Source organism: Phocoena sinus, chromosome 5 (assembly GCF_008692025.1).
Source record: "Phocoena sinus isolate mPhoSin1 chromosome 5, mPhoSin1.pri, whole genome shotgun sequence".
Lineage (NCBI taxonomy): Eukaryota > Metazoa > Chordata > Mammalia > Artiodactyla > Phocoenidae > Phocoena > Phocoena sinus.
In genome coordinates, this window is record NC_045767.1 from 33957064 (window position 1) to 33972592 (window position 15529).

Below are 15529 nucleotides of genomic sequence, written 5' to 3' on the forward strand. Positions count from 1 at the left end.
ACAGTGTTTCATCAGGCTAAGTTAAAACTAAAATTCTTGAGACTATCTATGAAAGAATATGTAATAACACATGGATATCTACATTATTTTACCATACATAATAATACATTATCGCATCTAGGCTGTAACGTACTCTTTTATGCTGGCTTTATTAGGAATTTTCTTAGTATTTATATTACGACCATAATTATCTCAGCTAGGCACTAGTAGTAATTACATGATGAAATTGGAAAATGAAGCTTTAGTGCATTAAAATGCACTAAATATAATTTAAAATGCACAAATATAAATTTCTTTATATTTGATATTACTTAACTGAACTCTATACCTTGTAACACACTGATGATTTTTAAGTAACTAGATATACATTTTGAAACCAATTTTCTCTGGTAGATTCCCAGGGATGCACTGTCAATCACATTAGGCCTATGCTACAGTATTTTTCTATGGTCAGCGATTGATATTACTTTGAAATTTTTTCAAGCGAAATTATCTTGGCTGCATTCTATTATATTTGAGAACTGATCATTTATTTATTCTCACAAAGAAATGTAAGATCTTGGCCCTGGCAATGTAAACTCCTTGGCTCCCCTCCAGGTTGATATAGGGTGACAATTCTTGGACAGGTTAGATCCTTGGTTGGTGCTGATCTCTGGGGAAAGGCATTCAAAGTCCCTTTCTCTGTTTCTCCCAAGGAGATGGGGCACTTACTGGATTGGGGCCCTCTCCAGACACATCAGGTTGAGCTTTTCTCTTTCTTTTTTTTTTTTCTTTTTTTGAGAGAGAGCTTCTCCTAGGGCATAGGTATCCCAGAGTTTCAGGTTCCATTGCCAATGGAGCTTCAGGAGTGCATGAGGATTAACCTTTCCTCATACCCCAGTGAAAACAAGTTAAGTTTGTGTCTGGACGGTGACATGAGACTCTGCTTTGAGTCTATTCAGGCCCCAGTGGCTTATTTAAAGCAGCCCTCCATGAGATCCAGATGAACTAGAATAAAAACTAAGGGTCTGGGCTTCCCTGGTGGCACAGTGGTTGAGAGTCTGCCTGCCGATGCAGAGGACACAGGTTCGTGCCCCGGTCCAGGAAGATCCCACACACCACGGAGTGGCTGGGCCCGAGAGCCATGGCCGCTGAGCCTGCGCATCCGGAGCCTGTGCTCCTCAACGGGAGAGGCCACAACACTGAGAGGCCCGTGTACCACAAAAAAACCCCCCAGAAAACTAAGGGTCATTTGGGCTCCTTTGCACACCTATAACAATCAGGAGCTTTGGGGAAATAAGCACTGGTCAAAGATTTTGTTGTTCCTGGGCTCAATGGCCCTTACTCCAAGTAACAGCATAAGTAGGATAAATGATGCCTGGAAGCCACGTTTGTGCCTCACCTCTTACCCCAAGTTATAATTTGCATGAAAATGAGTAAGTACATACAAAAGGGTAATGACTTTTTATACTGATATTCAATGAATATAAAAATAATAACTCATAAAAAAAATAAAAAAAAATAATAACTCATACAAAATTGATACAAAAAATTCTCCCACTGATTTCCCACAGAGCCTCCTAATACTGGATCCTAGGAGACACCTATCTGTATTCCATTCCCAATGCCTCTGGGTACCAATTCCATCAACTGCTGACTGATTTTTAAAATACATGGGCTGAAAAAAAAAAGAAAAGAAAAAATATATGGACTAGCTTTTAATTAATATTACAGCAAACTTGACATTGTCAGAGATCCTAACTTGACACTGTCTTTTGTCTAACCTGGAATTGTCCACCCAAAGCCCTGTACTATACAGTTCACCCATCACTGCTAGATATTCTGGGCTGAATCAAGCTGAGTCATCAGAAAGCTAAGTATGTATAACGTTTCTGAAGCTGCTTGTAAAATAGTTTTCTATGAACTGCAGTTCTAGAGTAAGGGTCTCTTCTTAGGTTGGAGGCTCTTCTATGGAACAGCTTTACAAAACGACCACTTGCTTCATGATAAAAACGTTGCTGTAGCCCCTTCCACTCCATCATTCAGCCGCACTCTCTGAAGACCACATGAAAGTCTTTTTTCAGTACTATATGTGGGGAAAGCCATAATTTCCCCAAACAACTGGCTTGATTTTTCCCTAACAAACAACATGAATTATATAAGCAATGAAACTTCCCTTTTTCCTTTGGCTAGCAGCAACTAAGAGCTAAATTATGAAACATTAATTTAAATCCTATGGCTTACATATCTGCACTTATTAACTCGCCTCCCAACATCTTATCTTTTATTCTATCCTTTTTTCTTCCTCTAGCCATTGTTAATTCTATCTTCCTATTTTACTGCATTCATTCCTGGAAGCCACGTCATATCCTTTCCCACACAAGGTAGGGCATAAAAACATAGAAATAAATCCATTCTATTCGTCTTTTAAGGTATCTTCTAAGGAATCAAAAATAGAAAATGACTGAATAGAAGGTTTCCACTCTGTATTATCTGTGATTTAATCACCTTTAAGTTACATATTTCATGTAAGAAAATTTATAAAAATAAAATGGTAACTCTTCAACAACTGTACTTACATAAAAATAGGATGACTATCTCTCCCATATCTGTATGTATATAACAGTGATGATGAATGTGTAAAGATATTCACTACAGCATATTTTGTAAAAACAAAATATTGAAAACCACCTAAATGTACATAAATAGGGGATTTTTTAATTAATTAATTTAAAATTAATGATGGTACATCCCTATTTAAAAGAGATATGATACACCCATATTTAAAAGAATGGGTCAGGGGCTTCCCTGGTGGTGCAGTGGTTGAGAGTCCGCCTGCCCATGCAGGGGACGCGGGTTCGTGCCCCGGTCCGGGAGGATCCCGCATGCCACGGAGCAGCTGGGTCCGTGAGCCATGGCCGCTGAGCCTGCGCATCCAGAGCCTGTGCTCCGCAACGGGAGAGGCCACAGCAGTGAGAGGCCCGCATACCGCAAAAAAAATTTTTAAATAAATAAATAAAATAAAAGAATGAGTCAGGTTTACATGAATTGATGAGGACTAGCCTCCCAAATGTAATATTACATGAAAAAAGAAGGTACAGACTAGTTTTACTTCATGCCATCATTTTATGAACAAGGAAAATTTTGGAAATGCCTAGAAATCTCTGCAAAGATTAACAGGGAACAGTGGTGGCCTGCTGGAGGCTGGAACTAGGTGTCAGGAAAACAAAGTTAGAAAGACTTACCTTCACTGCCTTCTCTCTCTCCCAATCTGGTTCTTTTAATTTTTAACTTATGCACGCATTTCTTAATTTTTAAAAATAAGATGACTTAAGATATAATTGGAATAAGGATTAGAATAACTAATGGAAATGATATGCCCCTACAGTTCTTTTTTTTTTTTCCTCCTTTGGCCACGCCGCATGGCTTGTGGGATCTTAGTTCCCCAACGAGGGATTGAACCCGGGTCTTCGGCAGTAAAAGTGCAGAGTCCTAACCACTGGACCACCAGGAAAGTCCCACCCCTACAGTTTCAAAGTCACTTTTTAAAAGTATTTTGGTACAATAGTTTAATATTTCCTGAAAATACTCATGTCATAGCAGGTGTCCCAAAAACCTTTATTCAGGTATCAAAATTCTACATACTCCTCCCTAACAGGTAATGGGTCTAGTAAAAAAGCAAACACTATATACATAGCTGTAAGAATTACGGCTGAACTATAAACATAATAAAAGGTCAACGAATTAAGCAATTCCTAAAAGAATGTATGAGTCTTTCTTATAAGTAAAAAGGACCTCACATCCATAAAGAGTAGATAACTGACAGGCAGGACGCCAGGTGGGGATCCTGGCTAATGGACAACCTCACCCCATCCTCCCAACCAGTTGCCTCTAGTCCAAGATTAAACAGATGAAAAATGGGGGCAGAGGAACCTTCACTGACTTATCAGAGGGGTTTTTTGGGAAAAAAGTAGGGATTAGAGCATCCTAGAGTCAAGCAACAGATCAGATTCTGGATGTGGAATTGCCAGAGCCTTAAGTCAGCATTGCATCCAGTCTTTCGTTTACCTGCTTACTACCAAGGAAGAAACCATTGGTCACCTGGTCCAAATTACAACTGTATATGTCATTTGATCACATATAAAAGTTATCTTGAAAAACAATATTTTTTTCAATGTATGTTTAAGGTTGCTTATTTTAGAATTATGTTAGCAAAAGATCAGAATCAACATAAATGTCCACCAATAAGAAACTGGTTAACAAATTATGGTACAGCCATACAGTGGAATGCTACACGTCCATAAAAAAGTGAGCAGGCTCTTCATGTGCTGATGATAAAGAAAGTCTTTCAAGATGCAGTTTTAGGAAAAAGAGGGTAAAATGGTGTATATAGCATGCTATATATAAGAATATATATATATATATAAAGATATATAAGAATTTACCCATAAGTATGTAAAGTACTTCTGAAAGGTATACAAAAACCTGGTAACATTTACTGCTCTAAGGAGGGGTATTTGAGGCGATGAACGCATCTTCTCTTATAAAATGAATAAATATTTTTAAAAGACTGATGGGAGGGGCTTCCCTGGTGGCGCAGTGGTTGAGAGTCCGCCTGCCGATGCAGGGGACATGGGTTCGTGCCCCGGTCCGGGAAGATCCCACATGCCGCAGAGCGGCTGGGCCCATGAGCCATGGCCGCTGAGCCTGTGCGTCCGGAGCCTGTGCTCCGCAACGGGAGAGGCCACAACAGTGAGAGGCCCACATACCGCAAAAAAAAAAAGGCTGAGGGGAAAAATTGTTAAACCTGCACAAAATCGGTGGGAAAGGGGCAAAAGTATCTGTTATGGCAGTGGGGGAGGGGAGTGATGAGGATTAGACCATTGTAACCCTTCTCTCGTTCCCTTTCATCTCCCCCGTGATGAAGGCGCAGCCCCTGTGATGAATATCTTCCATTACTCACTGAAGGAAACTGCAGGGAATCACTCAGCATCTCTGGATTCGCTTCAAAAGCAAGCAATTGATTCAACCGACTGAAAATGCGGGGAGATGCAAGAGGGAAGAGATATGGGAAATAGGAATATGTATAACTGATTCACTTTGTTATAAAGCAGAAACTAACACACCATTGTAAAGCAATTATACTCCAATAAAGATTTAAAAAAAAAAAGAAAATGCATATAACATGAATTCTACGGATGAAAACCACCATTACCATTGCTACAGAATGGGGTGGGGGAAGCACACCTACATTTTCCAAAGCTTATCAAAAAGTTTCCCAGTAGCAAAGTGCTGTTTCTGGGCTGGAAGCGGCTCCTCAGGACCAGGTGTACGCACACGTGCGCTTTCAGGTAGCATCTCCTTGTGGCAGGTATGTGAGGGCAGATGGAGCAGCTGAAGCCCACTGAAGGGCTTCCCTTGATTTGACCTGACCTCTCAGCCTGAGAAGTGCTAAAATCTTCTAGTCTGTAAAGGTTAAGACCTTCCCAGATTAATTTATGAGGGGATCTAAGGAAATCAGTAGCTCTCAACAGTATGATATAAAGATCAGTACTAATGCGGGGAAAGAATGAAGGAACAAGGTAATTTCTGTGAACCTTAACTTTCAAGACGACACATACTCCAGAACTACCTACGGAAAAAGGTCAAACTTCTTCAACACTGATTCTAGTTTGGAATCTGCATTCCAGGACCACTTGAAGTCACCCAAAGTACATGCTGTCCTTAACCTTTTCATGGAAAGTGGTGGTTGGATAATCTTAATCAAAAAACTGACTTGCTGGGCTTCCCTGGTGGCGCAGTGGTTAAGAATCCGCCTGCCAATGCAGGGGACACGGGTTCGAGCCCTGGTCCGGGAAGATCCCACATGCCGCGGGGCAACTGGGCCCGTGAGCCACAACTACTGAGCCTGCGCGTCTGGAGCCTGCACTCCACAACGAGAGGCCGCGACAGTGAGAGGCCCGCGCACCGCGATGAAGAGTGGGCCCTGCTCGCCGCAACTAGCGAAAGCCCTCGCATAGAAACGAAGACCCAACACAGCCAAAAATAAATAAATAAATAAATTAAAAAAAAAAAAAAAAAACAAAAAAACTGACTTGCTAAGGATTTGGAGATTCAGGTTTAGCGCTGAAAGTAGTTATAAGATTGTCCACTGCTTTGCATTTATTCCTACCTCAAAAAATAAAACATGAGATTTTGCATTCTCACCCCAAAATTAGAGGAGGAAGCTGATAAACATTAAGACAGTGAAGAGTGCTCAGCTCCATTAAGCTGGCCTGGGACCTGCTGGCAATCTTCAACACGGCTCTGAGCAGCACAACCTGCCTTGAGATTCCCAGTTACTCCTGGAGCGTGTACAGTTGTATGGATATAAAAACCTGCTTCATCTATAAAATGCTGATTCATGGCCAGTGGAGGTTGCCATGGTTGTTCACTACTAATGGAAAGGCACTCACTAGGAACAGTAGGGGAACACTATGTGTGGCCTTCAAAGTCACTTCCAGGCATTTCCTTGGTGGCACAGTGGTTAAGAATCTGCCTGCCAATGCAGGGGACATGGGTTTGAGCCCTGGTCTGGGAAGATCGCACATGCCGCGGAGCAACTAAGCCCGTGCGCCCCAACTACTGAGCCTGTGCTCTAGAGCCCGCAAGCCACAAATACTGAGCCCGAGTGCCACAACTACTGAAGCCTGTGTGCCTAGAGCCCGTACCCTGCAACAAAGAGAAACCCTCACAATGAGAAGCCCGCACACTGCAAAGAAGAGTGTCCCTCACCCCCTGCAACTAGAGAAAGCCTGTGCACAGCAACGAAGAACCAATGCAGCCAAAAATAAATAAAATAAATTAAAAAAAATTTTTTTTAAAAAGTCACTTCCAATATTTCTTGTTTACTCTTAACTATTTTAAGGAAAGTACTCAAAATCCAAAAAATCAAAGAAGGGTGTAATCTATATACTTTTGTGACTAGGGACAGGAAATCAATGACCGACATAGGGAGCAAAAATTAAAAAATCATGTTCCTTTTAAGAGGCTGATTTCTGAACCCAGATATGAATAAGGAATGAAATATGAAGTGAACATTTAAATGTTTCACTTACCAAATCAAAATTCTCTGCTTAAACTAATAATCATTTCATTTGAAATACAGAAATAAATAATTCAATGCTTTGTTCATCATTCTTTCTAGTGGTCCACGATCCTTAGCCATAACATACATTATCCAAGTGTAATTATTTGACAACTCCAAAACAGTTTCAGAATGAATTACTGTTTCTCAGTCCTTAAGTTGCACTAACCTATAAGTTTATCTAGCGCTGATAAAAATCCAGAATTTTCACTTTACATGGCAATTGTACAGTTGTAGCCTTTACTAACTTCAGAGAGGAGGGAGGAGAAAATGAGGTTTAGTACTAATAAAGCAAAGCAAACTCCAAGAGTAGGTTTCACTTCTCACCAAAATCTCCAAAGAAACATAACAAAACACCTGCATTTTGCCTGGTCTTAAGGAAAAGTGATACAAAACCATCCTAATTTATATAAATTCTTTCAAAAACCACAAATTGCTCAATGACAGCCAAAGAACTCAGGAACTGAACAGCTTTGTTGAAACCTAGAACTAGTTGTATTTTGAGTTTTTCTTCATACCTTTACAAAGTGCTTTCAACAGAAACACTATTGTTATAGCCACATATAGAGCCAAATGTCCAAGTAAAGTAAACAGAAAGACAACCATACAGAAATGCAATATCTAGATCCTATATAACCTTTTCAATGTTAAGGAAGTTCTCAGATGGGGTTTAGAGCTGCAGGGCACCTTAGAAATCCACTTGTAAAATAAGAAAACTGCAGCTGAGAAATGTTAAATAGCTAATCAGGTACAAAAGTCAGGGCTCCACTCAGCTGTCCCAAATTGTTTAGTGCTTTTAGTTAAGAACTGTTTCCACGGAATACATGGCTTTTTAAAATCAGATATACAAACCCTGAGAAACCTTTATTACAGAGATCTCCACTTGAGTAGAGAAATTGTTAAAATAATTAAAATGAAATGTGCCATTAACAAGATGGAAAAGTTAAGGAAGTTAAATAGAATAACTACAGAGCAAGAAACAAGTATTCTGTGATAATCTAAGTGATTAAGGCGCTGTGTGCTGTAAATATGGAAGCATCGGTGTGTTATAAACATATTAAGAAATTTCCCGTTTACAATCAAGAGCCATATCAATAGTCAATAAAGGTAAAGCCCAGGACAATTAACTGGAAAACCCAATTTTGAATTCTCAACATGTAGAGATCTGTTTATAAGTCAAGAACACAGAACAAAGAATCAAAGGATAGAAAGAAGGTACAGGTATGATCTCTAAAAGAACAATGAAAACATAACCTGCCTATGTCTGGAATAGGTCATGCGTTCCCCAGTGGGGTGGGAATATTGGGTGGCACAGGCGGGAGGCAGAAGGACAGCTCCTGTGCCTGTTTGGGTAGCAGCTCTGGTCCTTCCTTCCTCAGTCCCAGAGGGAAGGGTGGGAAGTCTGGCTGAACACGGCTTTGCGGGTGGACTTGGTGAGGCAGGAGAGAGGCTGGGCAACGCAAGCCCCCTGCCATGTCCGTTGTCCTCTCCCAACAAGTCCATGGAAAGGGGGGCAGCAAGTGAAAATGAAATGCAGCATGTTTTGTGTAAATACACATACTCGACTCACACAATATTGAGTCAATATGTCTCACATATGCTCAACCAAATGGAGGTAAACACTCACCCAAGGGTCAGTGCTCTAGGGTGTGAGACCTGACAAACAGTACGATGAGGGTATGGTCTCCCCCAACTTATGCATCTTCTAAGGGATAAATTGGGAGCTTCTACATGCAGGTGGGAACAGTTTCCTTTTGCTTTGCTGTGCTGATTTGAAGGAAAATTCCAAAGTGAATCATTCCAAAAAACGAGAACCAGGGCACTTTTGCTAAGGAAGGGAGAATGCTCCTCGTGGGAAAAAGAACTCTGAGATTATCTAAGGGTCAGGAAGGCAAAAACATTTTTCACATTAGATTTCCCAGAAGCTGTTTGGAATTTTTATAGGTAATCCATTACCAGATGTAACTGTTAAAGAATAGCAAGGTACTTTCCTTGAATAAATATAGCGACAAAGGTTTTAATTTCACAAAACGTTTCTTTAAAAACTAATCAGGACTTTTCCATTTGTCCCCGACAAGCATCGTTTTGCCGCTGTTCTTCCTTCCCACTCTGAGGTGACCACATTCCTCTACCTGTTTATAGCAAAACAAAGACAGGGGGATCTCTGAACTGGCAAGAGACTTTTGGACCATCTGAGGTTCTGCAAAAATAAAACACAGACAAGGCAGCATCCATCTGTGAACTCATTTTTACAACTCTGCCATCTGTAATATTAATGGTAAAGATCCATCTGGCCCTTTTTAGTTTAAAGGCATTTTGTTTTATTGCAACACAGAACCTTGGAACCATTTTTTTATTTCAGCAGTATAAATGCAAAAATGCATATATCATGCCTAAAGAACAAAGAATCTGATAGCATGGGTATGTCCCATCCCAGAACACTGTCAGTAGCAGTAGTCCTTTATATTTCTTTAATTTCACCAAACACATGTAACAGTGTTTACTCTGTGCCAGTAGTTTTAAGTACTTTACAAATCATAACTTACTTAAGCCGTGTTGTGGTCCTAGGAGGTATTGTACTATTTTAGATCCATTTTAGTGACGAGGAAAATGAAGCACAGAGGGACTGAATAACCTGATCAAGGTCACACAGCTAATAAGAGGTGGAACTAATTTAAACCCAGGCAATCTAGCTCCAGAGTCCACGTTCCCTCCATTATGCTGCCTCTCAAACTTCTACCAAATCTAAGGTAAACTGTGATTTGTGCAGGATCACCTTATGCATTTATTACCATTTCAGTAATTACCTCATGCCATGTTGTAGCTTCCACGGATTCAGTAACAGGAAGGAAAAGATAAGTACTATCCAATACTATATTTGACCACTGTGCAGTCTTTTAGAAACAAAATGAAGGTATAGAAAATAATAGAATAGTGTCCCATATCTGCTGGGAAAGCTACTGTGCGGAAAGTGGAACGCTAGGAAATCACTTGGATGTTTAAGTTTTGTAAAGCCACTGGACCTTTCAAAGGTCTTTAAACTCATTCAAATTCAGAACTGCCAAGCCAGTGTACATTAAAGAAAATTTAATCCCGAGGTAAAGAGACATAAAACAGCTCCTAGAGGTTCTTTCTGGGGAATTCCGCAGGTGATGAACCTCTAAGAGATCGAGTTTTCTCCGCGGAATTCTTTTAGCACATCTGGCAGAGTGCAAATATACTCCTCCGCGTGCTTCTGCCGACTGCCCTGACACGCTGCCTTCACGGAAGGTGTACTCCACTGAGCTCAGGGCACTGTGCCAGGCAGTCTTGTCCTGGGTGGGGCTGGCGGCCTGTGCACACCCAAAGCACTGCAACATTTGCTTTGGGAGTGTCCTGAAAATTAAGGCAGTGAAGGAGGAGGAAACTGTCTCCCTTCCTGCAAAGAAACTACTTATTTTTTATTCAGGAGAGATGTGTGTATTGGGTCAAGAGAAGAATCCTCTCTTCACCCTTTGCTTATCAACACCAGATTGCTCTTCAAATTCCACACCTGTGGCCTCCAGCTGTGCAAATACCTCTGGCCCTGTGGCATAAGACTTTATTTCACCAGGTACCATTCTTCTTTTTTGACCATCTTCCCTTAAAAACAACGGGAATAGACCAACCAGTGGCGGCACAGAACCTTTACCTAGTTCTTTTGTTTACTGAAAACTGAAGTTACCACCACCTGCCTTGATAAAAAGCAGCAATGACCCAACTGTGCAAAAAGTCTGGCCCAGTGGCTTGCAGGGAGCAGGTAGACAAACTTTAGTCCCCTTTACCTTTCCATCCCTAACCAGAGAGGTCAACCTGGGACTGTCACTCTCCCTCCTTCACAAAGTTAAGGACAGACATCACGCACAGTTCTCAAAGATTGAAATAGCTGAGGGAGTGCCTAGCTTTCCAAACTGGAATCTACCTGATTCCTCATCCTGCCAGCACTTCTCTAAGGCAGGCTCCTCCCTTTCCAGCTCCAGACTTAACTATCCTTCCCTATTTCTCTAAGCCCCTTTCTCATCAGCAGTAAACACTGGGATATATGGCACACAACTCAGTTCCCACTATCTAACCAGACATGCCAACCTCGTGCTCCAAAGATATCCCAGAAATTTACTTGGTAGTTTGTGGATTCTTTTGTTAGGGAGAGTGGGATAAAATGTTAAGATCTAGATAAAATGCTGGGAATGAATTTCTCAAACTTCTGGGATGTGGCTCTGACTTCTACCATTAAAATACCCATTTGTGATCATGTAAAATTAAAAATCAGTGTTCTGATTGGGTACTTATTGGAACTTAAAGATGATGGGGTTTTTTTCCAGAGGTATTATTGGATTATACTGGGTGGTCCATTTAGAAGCCAGTCAATACCATCTCACTTCAAAAAAAAGGTTTACAAATAGGCCAGTTTATACAACAGCCAAGGTAAGGAGTTTATAAGTGCTACAAGGTTCAGAGTTTATTTAGTGTAAATACAGTCTAGACTCACTATCTTACTCCCACCTCAGAGCCCAGAGCAAAGGGAAGAGTAAGCCTGATGGGAAAACAAGAGCTGGAGGTATGGGGGACAAAAGCTAAAACGAGCGTCCTAGGTGGCTCTCTGTGAATAACAAAACTGGCACCTTCCTACAGGTGGCTCAGGTTGGAAAGTGGCAGAATAAGAGGTCAGGGACTGCAGATTCCGTCAGAACCACACCACCAAGCCTTGCTCAGGAATGAGCCCTCCGACGTGCAGAGCGAAGCCATGACGGATGGTGGACAGCCCGCCCTCAAAGGAAGCTGAAGTCCCAGGGGTGATACTCACGCTGACACTGTCCCCAGGACCGGCGGGCCCAGGCCCAGCAGCAGTCAATCCTCCCACCATAACGACACAGGCCAATGGATGACACTATTTGCCTGGGCCACCTACCAAACAAAAAGATTCGAATTAAATAAAGACACTTTCGAAATTAAAAATAATTTCCTCTTTGTTATTACTTTGGAAAAAAATTTTAATACACCCAACAACTTTCTATGAACTCCTTCATGCCTGAAGAAATAAAACAATAACACACCTTCAGGGAAATAGTTCTGCCATGATCTAATTTCAAACATCAGACAAACGCAGATACAACCGCCCAAGAGTAGGGGGGTGGGGAAGGGAGGGGAAGAGCCTGTCTTACAAGGAAAGAGCACCAGCTAAAACCAAGAATTATCAAGGCTGCCACTCATAGGATGGTTTCTGAAGCTTGAAATAAAACAGATTCCTCAAAGGCCCACACCTGTTCCTGAGAGGAAAGTCAGTTTTGACTGATACACTGTAAACTGAAAAGTATTAAGTAAGACATGTCAAAGCAGAAAGAAAAATTTTTTCTGCCTTATATAACAGGTACATGTGGGAAGGAGAAGGAAGGGAGGTTTCTCAAAATCAAATGAAACAGAACTCTTTGCCAGGTATGACTCTTCTTCAGAAAAAGTTCCCAGAAAATAATGTACTTGAGAAAGAAGACTAAATAAAACCAAGGAGAGTTTAAAGTGTAGCTAACATCTCAAGTGTCCTTGTGGTTTGAAACTTTCCTGCATCAACTATTCGTGTTACCGTCCTCTCTAATGTAAATAAGGACTAAAGCAAGCACTCGATTTCAGGATAAGATTTACTACCAGATTCCACTTTAACACCTTATTTGGTAAATCGGTTCGTTGTTTAGATTCACACCTACCTCAATGACATTTTCCCCCTAGAGGATCAATATTTTAATTGTCTGTTTTAGACATCTTTTTAAGGCTGTATGGAAATCTTATACATAATCATGTGATGTATTTCTTGTTGCAAATATGTGTGCAAAGAAACGCACAACAGACACGAATGTGGGCAAATAATTACTTTAATAAAATAAAACAGCCTCTGGCCGCTACTCACGTTTTTTTAGCTCCCTAATCTTTTCAATTCCCCTTCCTTTCATCTCCCCCTTATGCCCCCAAGCCCAAAGGACAAATAACCACGAACTTTCCATTTCCTCCAACCAGGTGGTAAACCAGCGGCTGCGCTTCTTCTCTTCAGCGCTCCACTGGCTTCCCTCCGTTCCTTCCAGGTAGAAGAAAACCAATCAATTGTGGAATTGATTCGTTCCAAACTTGCAGGAAAAACAGGTGCGGCAGTCTTTCCGGCTGCGCGGGGGCGGGAGTGTGGGTGCCGGTCGTTGCCTGAGGGCGACTGCAGGGAGGTGTGACCCAAGTTAAAAACTCTCCTGGCTGCTCCTGCCTGGTTTCGGGGCGAGTCTGGTCTGCAATTGCGCCGAGGTGGGGTAACCGAGCACGCCCTCCCTACACACACAGACACACACAGAGAGAGACACACACACACACACACACACACACACACACACACACAGTCGCGGGAACCGATCCGGCGATGGGGAAGAGGGCTCCGCGCGCAGAGGCGGGAGGAGAGGCTGAGTGACAGTGGAGCGGAGCACAGCCTTGGGTTGTTGGAACCTGTCAGAGCACGCAGGAGTCAGGCTCGCCCTAAGTCTCGGGAGCTGTGTGTGCGTACAGACACACGCACGCACGCAAAGTTCCCCACCTCCGCCAAGGAAACCAAGTGGGGAGGCAAACAGGTCCCTCCCTGAAAGCCCAGTCGCTTCCTCTCCCCACCCTTTGTGTGAGCTGCCCTGACAGCTCCCAGCCGGGATTTGGCCCCGACCACCTAGAAGTTTCCCCACTGCAGAGATGTCTAAACCAAGAGCGAGAGTTTCCCAGCCAAGAGATGTCCCGCGCGTCACCTCCTCTGGGGCGGCTAACCCGCGCCCTCAGAACCCAGACGCCCGGCTCGAGCCTCCCCTCTCTCCCAGCCCTCTTTGCCGAGCCGTGGGTGGGCGGCTCACGCCGCCGCGCAACCTCTCCCGGGGAGCCGCGGCCGGGTTCCCGGACTCGCAGGGGGCGCGCCCTCCAGGCCTCGGGCAGCCACTGGTAGAGAGGGCGGCTCGACGGCTCTCCTCCCGCCGAGGCTGTGCGGTGGCCCAACTTCTGGAGCGAGAGCAGAGAGGGGGAACCCCAGGGCGGTGTGAAATTAGCGCTGCAACGAGCAGGAGAGGGCGCCCCGGGGCCCGACTCACCTCCCGTCGAACTCCGCGGCCGCCTGCAGATAGAGCGAGGACCCGAGCACCAGCGCCAGGAGGAAATCCATGTTGGGCGACGAGTCCCGCGCGGCGGCTCAGCTGCGCGCGGCGAGCAGGTTGGGGGTGCTGGGCTCGAACGAGAGGCGCGTTCGGCTCCCCTGAGGAGCTGCGGCAGCCGGGAACCCCTGCGGCCGCCGCGGCTACTGCTGCCACTCTCGGAGGAGGGCGGCGCGGCGCGCAGCCGGAGCAGGTCTGCGCGCGGCGTCCCGAGCCCCCTCCGGCTCCCTCCCCGAGAGGGGAGGTGCTGCAGGGGAAGCTGCGCCGCCTGCGGGGTGGGGCGGGGGGCGCGCGTGCGCCCGACTAGCCGCTCTCGGGGCCCCGGGTGAGGGGTGAGGGCGCTCGGCCCGGCTGCGGGAAGCTCGGGGGCGGGGGCGCCGCGGGAAGGCAGCGTCTCTTGGGGACCAGCCAAGCGGGGTGAGCGCCAGGCTGGGAGGAAAGTTGCAAGCCTGGCCTGGAGAGAGCAGGGTGCTCGGCAGGAAAGGCAGAGCCGGGGAGGAAAGGGGCCCGGGGCGGAGGTGCGCGCTCCGCGGGTTCCTTCAGAACAGGTGGTGACCGAAGGGGCGAGCCGCAGCTTTCACCGGAGGGCGAAGTCCAAGATGAGAGAGGTTTGTGGGACTGGAGCTGAGCAGTGTCTGCGTGTAGTGAAACCGCAGCACGACTTGGACAAATTAGCAAAGGCAAACTCCGGGAGTTTGCTTCTCCCGCAGAGTTGGCAGAGGCAGATTTTTAAAAATTTTGTAACCAAGCGAAAGAAATGCTTGGCTTCTTTTTCGAGTTTTGAAGAAGAGACGTGCAGACTGTTTCCATCTCTGCCTGCTCAACACTGAGCACATTAGAAGGAGAGCAACGGCTGCCCTTTTAGGGGCACGTGTTCCCCGGAGAGGGAGGGCGGTTACTACTTAGCAGTCCTGTGGTGCCCGATACTGCGGAGATCATTTAGAAAACCATTTTGAACCATCATTGTTCTGTTGTTGCAGAGTAAAATGTATTATAAAAGGACTGTGTTCAAATGAAAACACTCAGTGATTAACCTAAAATGCACGTTAAAACATCAGTCCAATCAAGTCACCACTCTTCCCAAGCCCTACCCGGAATAACTGCCCAGGCCGGTGATCTGGTCTCCCATACTTCTCCTCTAATCCATGGCCTCCGTGCCTTTCTCCCACACTCCAGGCATGCCCCTTGCCTCGGGCCGTTGACTGTTACTTCTGCCTGGACCCAGATATCGGTATGGCTCCCTTTCTCACTT

The 15529-nt window shown here is 44.3% G+C and overlaps 1 protein-coding gene across 3 annotated transcripts in view; it reads right to left on the bottom strand.

The window, feature by feature from the left end:
• The window catches only part of NPNT (nephronectin), a 77939-nt gene extending 63562 nt beyond the window's left edge, over positions 1-14377 (bottom strand). For all 3 annotated transcript variants that reach the window (XM_032633679.1, XM_032633677.1, XM_032633676.1), the window contains exons 1-2: positions 14218-14377; positions 11928-12028 (exon numbers count right to left, since the gene is read on the bottom strand). In XM_032633679.1, the coding sequence (XP_032489570.1) occupies positions 11928-12028; positions 14218-14288 (172 nt within the window). In that variant the 5' untranslated portion in view covers positions 14289-14377. The remainder of the gene's footprint in view (positions 1-11927; positions 12029-14217) is intronic.
• Positions 14378-15529: the final 1152 nt, after the last annotated feature.